The 17,027-nt window shown below is 48.4% G+C and overlaps 1 protein-coding gene across 32 annotated transcripts in view; it reads left to right on the top strand.

Annotated features, from left to right (window-relative positions):
- Positions 1-17,027, top strand: part of NPHP4 (nephrocystin 4) — a 144,652-nt gene that overhangs the window by 69,858 nt on the left and 57,767 nt on the right. For 31 of the 32 annotated variants that reach the window (XR_004484647.2, XR_004484645.2, XR_004484646.2 and 28 more), the window contains one exon: positions 2,717-2,855. The exons of the other annotated variant lie outside the window; for it this stretch is intronic. Coding sequence is in view for 28 of the 31 variants with exons in the window: in XM_049706645.1 (XP_049562602.1) it covers positions 2,717-2,855 (139 nt within the window). In the remaining 3 variants the exon portion in view is untranslated. The remainder of the gene's footprint in view (positions 1-2,716; positions 2,856-17,027) is intronic. 32 annotated transcript variants of the gene reach the window in all.

Here is a 17,027-nt window from a genome sequence, read left to right on the forward strand (position 1 = left end):
GAACTGAAATTACACAACGTATATTCTGTGATCATAATGGAATTAAACTAGAAACCAATAACAAAGATAACATAAAAAATTAGAAACACTTGGAAATTCATACACTTCTAAATAATCCATAAGTCAGAGAGGAAGCCTCAAGAAAATATAGAAGATATTTTGAACTGAACAAAAATGAAAATACAACATATCAGATTTTGTAGGGTGCAGCTAAAGTGTGCTTACGTGGAAATTTATAGCGTTAAGTGCTTATATAACAACAGAGAAAAGTCTCAAATCAATAATCTAATCTTCCACTTTTAGAAACTAGAAAAAGAAGAAGAAAATAAACCTAAAGCAAGGCAGAAGAAAGTCAATAACAAAGATAAGAGCAGAAACTAATAAAACTGAAAACAGAAAAACAGTAGAGGAAAAACTAGAGAAAGCCAGTGAAATAAAAAACTGATTCTTTAAAAAGCTCAATAAAATTGACAAACCTTTAACAAGACTGAAAGAGTAAAGAAAAGAGAGGACACAAATTACTAATAATAGGAATGAAAGAAGGGATACCACTACAGACCACATAGGTATAAAAAGGATATTAGAGGAATACTATGAACAACTCTATGCCCATAAGCTTGAAAATTTAGATGAGATGGATCAGTTTGCCTTAAACAACAAACTATCAAAACTTACCCAAGATGAACTAGATAATCTGAGTAGTCCTATAACTTTATAGAAAATGAGTTCATGGTTAAAAAACTTTTGAAAAAGAACTATCCAGGTCTATTCACTGTAAATTGTCCTAAACATTTTTTCCTTTAAGGAAAAATAACACTGATTTTATACATTCTCTTCCAGAAAGTGGGATAGATAGGAGCAATTCCTAGTTTGTGTAACAAGGCCTGCATTACTCTGATATCAAAACCAGAAAAAGGCAGTACAAGAAAAGAAAACTATGGATACATAAGCCTCATGAACTTGGATGCAAAATGCTCAACAAAATATTAGCGAATTGGATCCAACAATATGGAAAAAGAATAATACACCATGACCAAGTTGGGGGTTATCTCAGAAATGCAAGGCTATTTTCTATTTGAAAGTCAAAAATATGTAATTCATCATAGTCACAGCCTAAAGAAGGAAAAACGTATGATCATAACAATTGATGCAGAAGAAGCATTTGACAAAATTCAACATCCATTTATGACAAAAACTGAGCAAACAGGAATAAAGAGGAACTTCCTCAGCTTGATAAGAGTATCTACAAAAATCCTTTAGTTAGCATCACACTTAATGGTGAAAGATTGAATTCTTTTCCCCGTAGATCAGGAGCAAGTGAAGGATGCCCATACACAGTATTCAGCATCTTATTCAACATTGTACTGGAAGTGCTAGCCAGTGCAATAAAGCAAGAAAACAAAATTTAAAAACCATACAGATTGGAAAGGAAGGAACAAATCTTATTTGCAGACAACATGATTCTCTGTGTGGAAAATCTCAAGGGATTTACCAAAAGCTCCTAGAATAAACAAGTTTAGGGAGATTGCAGGATACAACAGGAGGTCAAGATAGAAAAATCAATCACATGTCTTTACATTAACAACAGTTGGAAAGCAAAATCTAAAAAACAGCATTATTTACAAAGGCTGAGGCAAAGAAGACCTAAATAAGTGGAGAGACATCTTTATGGATTGGAAGACTGTTTCAACATAGTAAAGATATAAATTCTCCCCCAATTGACCTATAGGTCTAATGCAATTTCAATCAAAATCCTTACATGATTTTTTTGTATATATATATACAAAATATATATATATTCTAAAGTTTATACAGAAAAGCAAAGGAATTAGAGTCAAAACAATTTTGAAAAGAACGATAAAGTTGGAGGATTCATACTACACAATTTCAAGACTTTCATTAAAGCTACAGTAATCACGATAAAGTGCTGTTGGTAAAGGCATTGACACATAGATGAATGGAATGAAATAGAGTCCAGAAGCAAGTCACAGTTTAGCAGTTTCCTGTAAAATTAAATATACACATACCATATGACCCAGCAATCCTACTCGTAGAGAAGTGAACCTTATGGGAATGAAAACTTATGTCACACAGAAATATGTATACCAGTGTTCCTAGCAGCTCTATTTATAACCCCTCAAGCTAGAAACAGCCCGAATGTTCCTGAATGGGTGAACGGATAAGTACACTGGGGTGCATCGTACAATAGAAAACTCCTCGGCAACAAAAAGGAACGGGCTGTGGGTACACACTGCGGCCCGGGAGCGTCTCATCAGTATCGCAGGGAGTGAACGAAGCCAGTCTCAAAGGTTGTATAGCATGTGATCCCATTTATATGACAGAAGAGGGGGGTAGACTGCGGGGTTGGGTGTTGGCGGGACGGTGTACAACGAGGCAGTGAGGGAATGTTTTGGGTGGTGGGGCTGTTCTGTACCCTGGCTGTGGTGGTGGTTACATGTGTTAAAACTCAAAGAACTATACACCAAAAGGGAAACGGTCAACATAACATAGGTTAATTAAAAAACGCATTCGAAACTGGAGCAGCAGTGTTGTGATTTCTGCTTGGGTGAGGGTGTTCTTGTGATGGTGGTCTCCTGGGGTTCTGATTCTCATTGATCATCTTAGGGCCGGGAGAATTGTTCCTGGTTGAGTTGTTCTAACCGAAGGGTGCTGATGAAGGGAGCGTGGCCGTCACCAGTCTTGTGGTCGATTGTAGGTGAAGCAGGTGGAGTCGGGGACAGTCCAGTTCCAGTACTCACTGAGCCCCGAAGGACACCTGGACACGCCCGTGGAGCACGCCATTCGCCCCAAGGCAGAGCAGCGGCCTTCCAGGAAGCCACCCACCTCCCCTTCAAGTAAGTGTGTGTAGAGAGCTGAGTCTTCTAGCTCGTGGCACAGCTCCATCTGTGCCCAGTACAGCAACATTTCTCAGATACTTACTGCAGATGGCTTTACTTTGAATCAGTTGGTTGAGTTTTTGCTGAATACAGAGGTGTAGAACTGGGCAGTGATGAAGCGTGGCCCAGCACTTTGTGCTTCAGCCACGAGTCAGCCCTGTTGCTTGCAGCTCCCTGACCGAGGGCCTGGGAAGGTCTGTTGGTGACCCTTAAAGGGACACATCATGTGGGTGCCCTGCAGATACAGGGCTCAAGAATCAGGGGCTGGCTGAAAGCCAAGGACTGCCAGCTTTATTTTGTACTGTTAATGTAGCCATGAGTTTGCTGTCTTTAAAAAGTGCTTTCTACTCCCTTGGAGCACAGTCTGAGAGTGGGGAGGCCATGACCTCAGGGTGTGGCTTTAAGAAAGGGATAGAGGGCTGTCAGCAGAGTGATGCCCTTCCTGTGGGTGGTGGTGTCCCCATGTGTGACCACGGCTGTCAGCTTTGCGTTGGCTACACCACACCTTCTGCTGAGGCCGGTACCTTGTGTTCAGGGCCTCTTCGTTTATTCCCAAGGACAGGCAGCTAGTGTCCTGGTGGGGAATCCCACCTGTGGCGGGAAGAGGAGGAGTTTAGGAGGAGAGTTCAAAGAGCATTGAGCCCTTGGCCCTCGGCTTCTAGGGATCTCGCTGGCTGAAAGAATGTTCTAGATCATGGGCAGTTAGGCTCTTAGAAAGTCAGAAAGGTAGGGAATGAACAAAAGTGTAAGCTGTAGAGGGGAGCTTAGTGTCCATCCATCCTCCAACCAGGTGGATTTCCTCTGATGGACACTGCTGGGTGTCCATGGAGGGCTGGGCAGTGTCTCTTGGGCAGCAGGTCCTGGGTGCTGGTGCAAAGGCACCAGTGAGTCTGTCATTTGGGAGTGGTTTTTTATGAGTTGAGATTCTAGTTTTTGGAAACTGGTCTTGTTGAATTTACTGGTTTATTTATTTATTTTCATTTTTATTTATTTATTTTTTTTGCGATACGTGGGCCTCTCACTGTTGTGGCCTCTCCCGTTGCGGAGCACAGGCTCTGGACACGCAGGCTCAGCGGCCATGGCTCACGGGCCAGTTGCTCCGCGGCATGTGGGATCTTCCCAGACCAGGGCTCGAACCCGTGTCCCCTGCATTGGCAGGTGGACTCTCAACCACTGCGCCACCAGGGAAGCCCCCACTGGTTTATTTTTAAAATATTTATTTGGTCGCACTGGGTCTTAGGTGTGGCAGGCGGGCTCCTTAGTTGTGGCTCTTGGGCTCCTTAGTTGTGGCATGAGAACTCTTAGTTGCGGCATGCATGTGGGATCTAGTTCCCTGACCGGGGATCGATCCCAGGCCCCCTGCATTGCGAACACGGAGTCTTAACCAATGGACCACCAGGGAAGTCCCAGTCTTGCTGAATTTAATCTTAGAGTTGGTGGAAGCAGCACACTTGTTTCTCCGGCCTAGAACTTGATGTACTGCCCTCCATCTTTGTGACCTTCCAGGATTTTCCGAGATATTTAAACATATTCAGGTACCAAAACTTAATAGTTGAGTGCTTTGGGACCAAGCACATTATTAAGTATTTTCCTTCTTCCCCGAAAGGCTGTATATTTGATGGTTTTAATTGTTTTGTTCTTTCCAGTTTTGAATATTGTGCTTACCAGACTGTTCTCAGGATTGCTGTTTACCACCAGTGTGTACCTTAATAATCTCATCTTATGTAAGTGGTACTGGAATGTACAGCACCACTTATACTTGAGGAATTGCCAGAGTATCTGCTAGAATCCCTTGCAGTGGTGGGTGATAGGCATGTGTTTTCCATCAGAGTCAGTTTAGAATAAATTTCCAATTTTATTTGATAAAGTTGAATGCATGGAAAGCATAGAATATATAGTTAAAAATATTAAACAGTCAAACTTATTTCTAACCTGTTCCCTTCTTTAAATCTACTATCTTCCCTTCTTTGACATATGTTCATAGTTACATTCTAAAAATAAAACAAGTACCAACCTCTAAGAAATGTAAGTATGAAAGAAAGATAGTATCCTAGATTATAAAAATATGTATATCTTGTGATTAGATAGAAATATGATTACTCTGGTTTTTGATTAAGTGACTCAAAAGGACAGTAGTGAAATGTAATAAACCCAGTTTAAAGTAATAAATACAGTTTACCCTGGTCCTTAGAAATGTCTGAATAGATCATTTTCTTAGAGAAGAAACCCATACAGCTATCGTTAAGGGAAGAATATAATTACCTTTTCTGGAAAGGAAATTTCCGGTGTTGAATTTTGATGTAGTTATGGCACTGGAAACAGCATCTAGTCTAATCTAATGGTCATCCAGGACGGGATGACCCTGTTGGCTTCTCCGGCCTGACCTAGTGTCAGTGTGGCTGTGGACTTCGGGTTTGCTCTCCCAGCTGCCCTGTCTGTTCTCATGAGGGCCTTAGAGGAGATTTAAAGCCTAGTCTGCCGCTGTTTCCCAGAATTGTCCTTTAACTGATTTTTTGCTTGGGGTTCACGGAACTTCTTGGATCTCTGGGTCTTTTAAAGCACAGTTGGAACAATTTTGATCATTCCTTCTTCTGTCCTCCTCTCTCTTCTCCCTTGGGGCCCCCAGTTACGCGTGTATCAGGCAGCGAGCCTCACTTCTATTTGTGGTCTGTTCTCTCTGTGTCCCGTCCTAGATCGTTCCCGTTGCTGCACCTTCAGGTTCACTCATCTTTTCTTCTGCAGTGCCTGATCTGCCATGAATCCCATCCAGTGTCGTTTTCATCACAGATACTGTAGTTTGCATCTCCAGAAGTTCTCTCGGGGTCTTTTTCTGTCCTCCATGTTCAGTGTTTCCTGTTGCTTCTTGAACATGGGAAATACCTGTACAACCCCTGACAAGCTCATGCTTTAGTCTTCCTCTCCAGAGAAGGCAGAGGTAGGCAGACCTCTTAGACCTGCCCAGCAGTTAATGTTCCAGTATTTTTCCCTATTTGAAATGACCCAGATAGTGACCCAGATAGTGAGTGAATTCTCATTTTAGCTTGGTTTAGTTTCAAGTTACCGAAATCTGGAGATAATGTTACAAAGTTTGTCCCTCCTTTGATATCTTTGTTTGCCAGTTCTAATATCTTGGTCTGGATTAGTTTTGATTGATTTTTGTCCTAATTTGGGTTGTATTTTCCTGCTTCTTTATATTCATAATTTTTTTTACTGGATTCCAGGTATTGTGAGTTTTCTCCTTTTGGGGACTGAATATTTTTGTAGTTGATAAATACTCTTGAGCTTTGCAAACGGTTTGGTCATTTTGGGTCTTGCCCTTAAGATTTGTTAGATGGGACCAGATCAGCATTTAGTTTAGGGCTAATTGTTCCTCACTAGGTGACAAGACCCCTTTTGCTACTCTGCCTGACGTCCCTGAATTATGAGGTTTACCAGTCTGTGAGGACAGCTGCTTTCTGGCCTCGGGTGAACCCTGTGTACTGGTCCTTCTAATTTTTCGGGTGGTTCTTTGCCCATCCTTGGGTAGTTTCCTCATCAGTGATCTACTAAATCCTGGAGGGACCCTCTAAGTGGCTGGAGCTCCTTCTCTGTGCACCCCTCCTGTCTGTGTTCAGCCCTGCAAACTCCAGCTTCCTTGGTCTCCTTGGGCTCTCAGCTTGGTCTTCAGATCAGGGTCCCACTGTGCACTGTCTGGGTTCCCCTCCCTGCACTGCAGTCTGAAGAATCACTCAACACTGTGATGTGAGGACAATTGGAAGGTTTACTTCTTTTGTTTCCAGTTCCTCAGGATCCTTTCCTGCCTAAATTCCAGTGTCTTAAAGACTTGTTTTATATATTCTGTTAAAAAATTTTTGTTTCAGATGGGAGGGAAAATCTGGTCAGAAGTAGAAGGCTTTGCCTGCTGTTAGTGGTTTCTAGGCTACTGAAATCATCCACCCCAGGGCTGATCGTCCAGTGGTTTTGAAAGTTTTCCTGGCTGCTCTGTGCTGCGTGTGATTCACTAAACATGTCGGCGTTTCATGACTTTCAGTCTTGGCTCGTGCCCTGAGCCTAGAAGGCATCTCCCTTGTGTACTGTGTACTTATTTTCTTTTAAGATATATTCTCTTTGTTAAATTAAAAAATTACAGGGCTTCCCTGGTGGCGCAGTGGTTGAGAGTCCGCCGCCGATGCAGGGGACACGGGTTCGTGCCCTGGTCTGGGAAGATCCCACGTGCCTTGGAGCGGCTGGGCCCGTGGGCCATGGCCGCTGAGCCTGCGCGTCCGGAGCCTGTGCTCCGCAATGGGAGAGGCCACAACAGTGAGAGGCCCGCGTACAGCAAAAAAGAAAAAAAAAAAAATTACATATTCAAGAATAGCCAAGGCAGTTTTGAAGAAGAGAGGCTTCCCCTTTCTTGACTTGCAAGCTTAACGGCAAAATTATAGTAACTAGCACAGTATGATGTTGGTGCAGCCATAGATCAACAGATAACAAGACCAAATAAAAAGCGTGATGTATGACAAATTACAGATAAGGAGCATATTACTTTCCTACTGTTGTTATAACGAATTATCATAAGCTTAGTTGCTTAAAATAGCATGAAGTTAGTATCATCCGGTTCTGGAGATCAGCAGTCCAAAGGTCTCACAGACTGAAGTCGAGGTCTCTGGGCTGCGCCCCTGCAGAGGCCGTGGGAGAGGATCTGCCTCATTGCCTTTGCCGGCTCCCAGGGCCCAGCGGCACCTTTGGCCCCGTCCTCCATCTTCAGAGGCAGATTCAGAATAGCATTTCCACGTCTCTCTTTGACCCTGATTAATCACTCCTGCCTCTCTTTCACTCATAAGGACTGTTGTGGTTACACTGGGTCCCCTCCACCATCCAGGACAGTCTCCGTGTCTCCAGGCCAGCTGATAGCAGCCTCGATTCCATCTGCCACCTTGGTTCCCTTGGTGGCATTCGCGCAGCGTATTCACAGGTTGCTGGGATTAGGATGTGGGCGCTTGGTGGGGCGGTGGGCAGCATTATTCTGTCTGCCACAAGAGTAAGGGCGGACCAGTCAGTTAACAGCACTGGACTGGCTGTCCAGGTGGAAAATGGAAAATCAGATCCCAATTTCATGTTGTGTACACAAATTCTGGATGGATTACAAAACAGAACTGTAGAAATTTTAGAATCAGAAGATCAGGAAGAAGAAAGATGATAGAAAGAGCTGTTCCGAATCAATGAGGAATGGTCTATAACAGGACAGAAAAATGGGCAAAGGGATGTGAGGAGAGAATTCACAGAGGAGAAACCAGAACAACCAATCGATGTACGCAAAAGTGCTCAGTTTCACTAGCAGTCAGAGAAATGCAAGTTAAAATGAGAAATCACTTCATGCCCCTCGTGTTGGAAAAACCTGGCCGGCTAATAGCATGTAGGTTGAGGAGGAGTTGGGAAGCGAGGAATTCCCACCACACAGGGAGGAATGCAGGATGTACGACCACTTTGAAGAGCAATTTTGTAGTATGTAGTTAATACCCTACAGCTGGGAAATGCCATTTCTAGACGCCCACTGCAGAGAGGAACTAGTTCATATGACACGGGGCCTGTGTTTAGTGGCTGAAGCGTGGGAACGACCTGCCTGCGCCCCAGTCGGGGGATGGCTGAATGAGCTGATTTATTTGGACCGTGGGTGCTATATAGCAGTGAAAATGCCAAGATAGGGCTCTGCATATCGTTATGGCGGAACCTTCACAACAGTGTGCTGAGTGAAGAAGGCAGGTTCTGAAAGGAAACGGACAGCACGGCAGCATGTAAGTGGCTTTGAAATCAATTGCATTTTGTTTGTGAATCCAGACTTGCCAACTGGGTGATCTTAGACCAGTTGCTTAATGTGTCCGTCCCTCAGTTTCCTCAGCTGTAAAATGGATGGATTAAAGGCCTACATATAAAAAACAAAACTTGAGGAATCTTAGAAAAAAATTTGGAGAATATTTTTATGACCTTGAGGTTAGGAGGGCTTCCTTAAACAAGATAGACAAAGCACAAACCAAAAAGAGAAGATTGAGAAACGTGATAATGTTAACATGTAAAGCTTTTCTATGAGAGAAGACTCCATAAACAAAGTTAAAAGACAAACCTCAGGACTGGGCTTCCCTGGTGGCACTGTGGTTAAGAATCCGCCTGCCAATGCAGGGGACACGGGTCCGAGCCCTGGTCCGGGAAGATCCCACATGCTGTGGAGCAACTAAGCCCGTGCGCTACAACTACTGAGCCCGTGCGCCACAACTACTGAGCCTGCGCTCTAGAGTCCACGAGCCACAACTCCTGAGCCCATGCATCACAACTACTGAAGCCCATGTGACTAGAGCCCGTGCTCCACAACAACAGAAGCCACCACAATGAGAAGCCCGTGCACCGCAATGAAGAGTAGCCCCCGCTCGCCGCAACTAGAGAAAAGCCCGCGCCGCAGCAACGAAGACCCAGCGCAGCCAAAAATAAATAAAATAAATAACAATTTATAAAAAAGACAAACCTCAGACTAAAAGATACTTGCAATACATAAAACCGTTAAAAAGTAATGGAAAGAATGAGGAGATTAGAAGGAAGAAAGATAATAGAAAGAGCTCCTCCCGATCAGTAAGAAGGAGATAAACAACCGACAAGAAAAATGGGCAAAGACCCTCAGAGGTGGGTCTCAAGTGACAAGTGACTCCATTCTGGGCCGGTTGTTTCTTTTTGAAAGTATCTATGATTAGGTTCCCTTTCTCATGCCTAATATTTTGGTGAATCTCTCCCTTTCTTGGTCAGGCTTATCCAAGGTTTCTTCACTTCATCATTCTCTTCAAAGAACTAGCTGTTGGTTTTACTTATTGGTTCTCCCGTTCTTTGTTTTTGTTTCTAATTGTATCTTTAATTTTAATTAATGAAAATTTAATTTTATATGCTTTTATCAAGTCCATCCTCTTAAGTTTTAAAAAGTTTACAAAAAGTTGAGTGCTTAGCATTTTTTCCGTTTATCTGCTTAGGAGTGATCTCACTTAAGGGTCTGCAGTTTTCTTCTAGGTGCAGCGTGGACTCTCACACGGTTTGATCTTTAGTGTTCTTACTGCCTCAGCTGTTGGGCTCAACTTCTGTTTGCTTTTACCTAGAATATAGAAGTGTTTTAAAGTATCCCCACGTTAAAAAACACACTAAACTCTTCTTGCCCTTTCACGTGGGCCCTTGCCCTCATCCTTAAAGCCCGGCTCAGATGTCTCTTCCCTGCAGAGCCTCCTTTCCGCATCTCCTGGCCTTGGTAGGTGCTGCTCTTTATTTTTTATTTTATTTTTTATTTGGAAAAAGGAGTTTTATTTTTTAAATTTAACAACTGATTGTGTTTTTTTTTTAAACATCTTTATTGGAGTATAATTGCTTTACGGGCCTCCCTGGTGGCGCAGTGGTTGAGAGTCCGCCTGCCGATGCAGGGGACACGGGTTCGTGCGCCGGTCCGGGAAGATCCCACATGCTGCGGAGCGGCTGGGCCCGTGAGCCATGGCCACTGAGCCTGCGCGTCCAGAGCCTGTGCTCCGCAACGGGAGAAGCCACAACAGTGAAAGGCCCGCGTACCGCAAAAAAAAAAAAAAAATAATAATAATAATTGCTTTACAATGGTGTGTTAGTTTCCGCTTTGTAACAAAGTGAATCAGTTATACATATACATATGTTCCCATATCTCTTCCCTCTTGCGTCTCCCTCCCACCCTCCCTATCCCACCCCTCTAGGGTGGTCATAAAGCACCGAGCTGATCTCCCTGTGCTATGCGGCTGCTTCCCACTAGCTATCTATTTTACGTTTGGTAGTGTATATATGTCCATGCCCCTCTCTCACTTTGTCCCAGCTTACCCTTTCCCCTCCCCATATCCTCAAGTCCATGCTCTAGTAGGTCTGTGTCTTTATTCCCATCTTACCCCTAGGTTCTTCATGACCCTTTTTTTTTTTTCTTAGATTCCATATATATGTGTTAGCATACGGTATTTGTTTTTCTCTTTCTGACTTACTTCACTCTGTATGACAGACGGCTCCTTATTTTATATCATCTGTTGTCTGTTTCTTCCTTCTCACTGCTTTTGGGGTGTGTCAGCCAGGCTTGCCCTGGTGACAGATAGTTCCGGAATCTCACTGGCTTAAGACAGAAAGCTTTGCTTCCTGCTCTCAGTACACGTCCATGTGGGCTGGGGGCGGCTCTGCTCACTATGGTCACACATGGCAGTTGTCACCAGAGTATTGCCGGCCGCTCCCCCCCAGCACAAAGAAAGGCCCAGGAATGACCTGCATCCTTCCTCCCAGCTCAGGGGCTAGAGCTGGCGTGTGGCCCCGCCCAGGCTCAGGGGCTGCGCAGCATCGCAGCGAGGCCGCAGAAGGTGAAGAGGTGCCGATCCCCGGTGTGGATATTCGTTCGGCATTAGAGACGATCATAGGAGCATCTCACCAGTGGGGACTCTGCTGGTCCACCGTTCTGTTGCCCAAAGCATTCAGCACGTGTGGGTAGAGAAATGGGTCACTCGGCACTCTTCCTTGATAGAAACTCAACTCAAAATAGTCGAAACGGAGAGGGAATTGATTGGCTCACGTGGTGGAAGAGCCCTGACGTGAGGCCTGGCTGCGTCCTGGCCCTGGAGTGGTGTGGTGAAGACCTGGTGTGTGTGTCTGTCTGTCTCCCACACCTCTGTCTGCTCACCCTCCAGCTGTCCGTGGTGGCTTCCTTCCAGGCAGGGTGTCCCTACATGGTGGCTCTGGGAGCTGCTCGGTTATCCTCGGGCTTAGGAATCCCAGCAGGAAGAACTTCTTTTGCTCAGTTGTCCGTTCAGAGTCCTGAGATGGAGCCCCTCCCTCTGCCGGGTCACCTGCTGTACCCCGAATGACTGGGAGGGGGGTGAGGCAGGGTGTGCATCCTGGGTCACACTCCCTCTCTTGTGTGGGGTGGGGCCAGGGGTAAGGGCTGGGAGGGTGATGTCCCAAAGGGAAACCATCCTTGCTGCTCTCGGGAGAGAGGGTGGATTCCGGTGGTCACCCGATGGATTGAGGGCCTGCTCTCCTGTCCCAGGTCTTTCCCTGCACTCAGCTGTTTCCACTGCGTAGTTGCACCCCAGCTTTGAGGAGCTTTTCCTGCATTTCTTGATCTTCGAATGAGTAGAGATTGGTAGTTCCTGCCAGTGGCACCCGGCCTGTCTTCCGGAAGCCCACCATCTCCACCCCCGGAGGCTCTGCTGGGCCCAGAGCAGGGCACTGTGTGGGCTCCAGGGAGCACTGTGGAGGTTCAGGGGGTGGGGGGACCCCACAGGGAGGGCTCCCCCACAAGGCCTCTTGCTTTGGGCTCGAGATGATCCTGTCGCCCGCTGAGCCGAGCCTCTTTCTGGGTGACTGGGTGGAGGGTGTTACTCTCCCGTGTGGGGGCTCACCGAGCCCCAGCCTGACTTCCTAAGGTTCAGAGCTGCTGGGTGCATACCCTTTGAGTTCTCTACCAGAAGGGTTATTGCTGCGTCCTTGGCAGACAGGAGTGGATGCTTCAGCTGCTGGAGGACTCAGGGATTGAGCTCTGGTGCAGACGTGCGGTAGCAGCGTCATCTGGTTTTCAGCTCCCGTTCGGGGACCCGCAGATCTGCGTGGATGCAACCTGTTTCCATTTGGTTTATTTAATTTGGATTTATCACCGCATTCATGTCACATTAACGTGATCGCCTTCACCCCAGGCTCCAAGCATTTGAAAACGTTGCCTCCCAAGACCTATCATAAGAGACTTAAATACCGGCTGATGTTTCACTTATGATGGAAACTCCTCCTGCTTCAGTATTTTACCAACCTATACAGTTCCTTTGGAAATCTTAATGATATGCAGCTGTCACTTTAAGTGAGGTGCTCTGGCTTTCTGTTATGAATTATCCTTTTTATTTGTTCTGCAAAATTACCAGGGAGCAAAGGTCCATTCATCACCCTCCGCACGGGTGTGTGTGCGGGGCCGCTAGAGGGCCCTCCGTCTCCAGGTTTTGGAACCCGGCATGGCATTCCCCTGACCCGTAGTTTGCTTTTGAATGTTCTGTTGGCGTCAGGATTTTGGTGTGTCTGCTTAATAGATATAAAAGCGGCCGGGTAGAAGGGGCCATTGAAAATACATAACCCTGGTGTTTCCCAGAGCACACTGAGTTAGACGCTTGACGTGGTTGTGACCCCGTGTGCGGGCGACATGCTCGAGAGCATCCTCATGACAGGCAGCTCGCCTGACCCGAGTCATGTCATCCAGGACATCACGCAGCAGTGGAGGGAGTGAAAGATGTCGATTGAGCAGGGGATGGAAGTTAGCGGCCGGGACCCTAACACACCTGTGCGGCATCTGCCGGAGAGCCTGAGTGAGCGCTTCAGAGCCAAGGCCTCCAGGAGGGAGATGACGCTTCTGAGCCTGGTCTTTGAAGGTGACCCCAGCCTAGGGCTCTGGGCACGTCTCATACTTCCCACTCCTCTTGGGCCTGATTCGCCGAGACAGGGCACCTCTGGATTCCTTCAGCACAGAGACCCAAACCCATGCCATCGACAGCATCCCTTTACCTCTTCCTAGATTTTGCTCACTTCCTCCATTCCTGTGATCAAAGTCTTCAAGAGGATGACTTTTTAAGCCCAAATAATTAGGAATAACGGCCTTTCAAATGGGTCGGCCTTGTGAATTCTGAGTGTCTGGAGTACCATTGAATGCTGAGTAATCCTTTATTTTCAAGGTCTGTCGGGGAAAGCTGTTTTTCACAATCTCTATTTAAATCACAGAAATTGTGTCTTTGGCTGTGACGACCCTTTCCTTCCCCCTGCCCTTGGGGCAAGCTGTTGGGCCGCATCCTGGAACATCCCCACAGCCCCGCCTTCCTGGTCTGAGGCCTGGCCCCTCCCTGCCTGGCCCTGAGCTGCCACGGTTGCTAAGCAACAGCCTCCTCTCCCTTCAGTTAAGCACAGGCAGGTCTGTCTGCAGGGCAGCCTTTTCCTCCACGAATCCCACTCGTCAGGCCCTGCCAGCTGATTCTCTTTTCCTCCGCTCCCCCCGCCCCGAATGCGCAGCTATGTTCAAGCAGAAGCGCTCTCTGGAGGGCAGCTTGCACTGTGGGGTAAAGGGCTTGAATGTGTTCATGCGTGGGGACCCCACCAGCCTTCCCAGGGAGGACAGTGGAGAGACCTCTGCTCTCTGCAGCCTGGAGGATGTCACCAAGCCTGCCGCCTGAGCTCTCTCGTGCCTGTGTACTTACTTTCTGTCTTTCTGTGATGCTCGCCCACTCGACTCGTCAGAAGTGCTGCCTGAGAAGTGCTGACCTGAAAGGTAGCCCTTCTTGCCCTGGAGCGTGGAGTGGGCTTCAGGTCCTCGTGGTCTGCACACCTCCCCACTCCCCCCAGGCTGAATGCAGAGAAGCGTGGGATGCAGGTGTGTGACCTGGCGGGACGCGGACAGCCCAGGTTTGGGGCAGATCGCAAGCCCCCTCCTGGCCTTTTAGTCAAGTGTAGGGCATTCGGGCTTCTAGAAGCTGAACTGAAGAGAGGACTGGACACTTGAGCTTCTGTCGACAGTGCTTTTCAGCAAGTGGAGGCTGATCGGGGAGCAATAGGGTGTGGGGGAAATTCATCTTCAGACGGGGGCGCGGCGGCTGCAGCTGCAAACGTGTCTGTCTCAAGTGCTCGGTGTGGCCCTGTCTGCGTCTGTTTGTGTCGTGGTTGGCTCGGGTGGCATGGCAACTGCTGACTCAGTCCCTTCCGAGGCTGAGGTGTCCCTGAGCTGCACAGAGCGCCTGGCAAAGCTGTCGTCTTAGTCTCTGCGTTCTTCCTTTAACGACCAGGTGATTTGCCTGAAGCCAGAGCCGCGCGGCGCCACGGCCAGACGTGGACGGTAGTCCCGGTGGGGTGACAGGAGGGCCCCATCTGGGGAGCCACCAGCATCCCCTGCCGCGGGGCCTCATCCTCTGCGACGGGCCGCCTGGTGCCATCGGTCCAGCCAGGAGCGTCGTCAGGCTCCACCTGGGACACAAAGACATACCCGATAACGATCAGTAAATTAGAATTTAAGTTATTTTAAATTCCACGGGTAGTACAGGAAAACACGCTTACTCACATGTCTAAAGGGTGAGGTTCTAGCCCCTCACTTTTCCTACCATTCCACACATTTCAATGAATTTACCTACAGACCTTCATCCACGTGTCGTTTTCTTTCTTTTCCTTTAACAGAGGTGGGATTCCCTTACGCGGGTTGCTTGGTAACTTGCTTTCCGCCCTGTAACTTGTCTTGGCAACGTCCCACGTCAGGACCCGCCCCTCGACCTCCCCCTTTTTAATTGCTTCCGGGCTCCACACCCAGATGGACCAGCTTTAATTCAGGGCTTCCATTTTCAGGAACGCGTGGGCCGTCCTCATGGTTTGCCGTTTTCAGCGGGGCTGCGGCAGAGGTTCTTGTGCACGCGTCCTCGTGCGCGCTGCAGATGTCACCACGCACGCGGCCTTTGCACACACGTGAGGGCCCCATGGTTTGGTCTTGTCGGCCCCGGCAGCTCGCAGCCTGGTCGTGCTCAGTGGCGGAAGGCGCGCTTCCCAGTCAGACCTCCACACCTCCGTCGTGGCTTTTGGGAGGCTTGGAGGAATGACAGTGACGCCTCTGGAGGGCACTGTGTTGTCCAGGCAAGACCGTTAGATTGTGTAGTTTGCGAAGCAACTTAATCAGCGAACGCCGCGTGGAACATTAGAACAGAAAGATTTGAAACCAAGTAATTTTGTGGTTTTGGTGTATTTTCTCACAGCCCGTGCCTCACTGGGGTGTGTGGGTTTGGGCCCTGGGGTCCCCAGCAGGCACTGCTTTCATCCACTGCAAAGCCTTTTTTGTGCGGTTGGTTGTCTAGGAGGTTAAGATTGTGTAAGTCAGGATGTAAAGAATCACCTCAAACACATCGCGCAGTGCCCAGCTTAGACGACCTGGGGAAATAAAGAGCGCCTGAGGAGTTTAACGGGCTCGGAGGGTTTAACTTTCCGCAGGGTTCAGAGCTTCCTCAACTAGAGGACACGCGGCCCGGCTCCCAAGCGCCAGGCTTCTCTGAGCAGAGGAAAACGGAGCCATTTCCTGCAGGCTTTTCCTCGCTGCCGAAGTCAACCCGTGTAGTTTTTTTTTTCTTTTTTAACATCTTTATTGGGGTAACCCGTGTAGTTTTCAGTCTCCTTTCAGGGTGGAACAAAGGAGAATCCGGCGTGCTGCTCTTCTGTTTCATCTTCTAGACTGTTCCGGGTGGCGGGGTGGTGGTGGTGATGAGTGGCTGCACGGAGCCCTGAGCTGCCTGGGGAGAGGCACGTGGCTTCAAGGACAGTGGGGCCCTGGCAGAATCCTGGTCTGCGTTTTGCTTCTCGCGAGATGACATCTTTCCTGGGAAGCGAAGCTAACTCCCTCCAAAGGGAGCTCGTTTCAGGAACCGGAGGCTCCCTGGGCTAGAGGGCGCCGAGTTCTTTGGAATCACATTAACTTGGCTTTGAGAAAGGAGCTGGGCTGGCGAGGGGCTGGAGAGCCTGTAGCTCAGCTCAGGTGGGACCAGCGGAGTTGGGGGCCTCCCTCCACGCTGCCCCCCGCTTTCCCCGCTCCTTATTCCTCATCAGCTGGATCTCTCCTCCTGGGGTGAGCCTGCAGTGCCTTCTCCAGGTGGATTCCGAGGTGGCTGGAAGGGGCTTTGGTGGCATGTCGGCCCCAGGGCACTGCAGGGCCGGCTACGGGGGTGCTTCGCACGTGCGGTTCCTGCCTGGTGGCTGAAGCTGTGCTGTGGTGGGATTCAGGGCTGCCAGGGGAGTCGGGTGTCCTCCCTTCAGACTGCACAGCATTCAGGGTCACGGCCCTCGTGTGCACTGGCCGGTCGGTAGGTGCTAGGTGCTGCCCGCGCCTGCCCCGTGCCGTGTGCCCTGGGGCTTGGGGGCCATGGAGTCAGGTGAGCTGCTCATGGGCACCGCCCGGTCCGGGGCTCAGACGTGGCTGTGCAGGGACTTGGGCAGCAGAGACCACCGGGGAGGGAGGGAGGGCCAAGTGCGGGCAGTCAGGGCCACACGCGGGTGACAGGAGCAGGGCTAGTTACCTGGGCGGGGGGGCATGATTTCTCAGGGCCCAGGACGTCCTGAAGTCCAGCCGGCGGTTGCGTC

Source organism: Orcinus orca, chromosome 1 (assembly GCF_937001465.1).
Source record: "Orcinus orca chromosome 1, mOrcOrc1.1, whole genome shotgun sequence".
NCBI lineage: Eukaryota > Metazoa > Chordata > Mammalia > Artiodactyla > Delphinidae > Orcinus > Orcinus orca.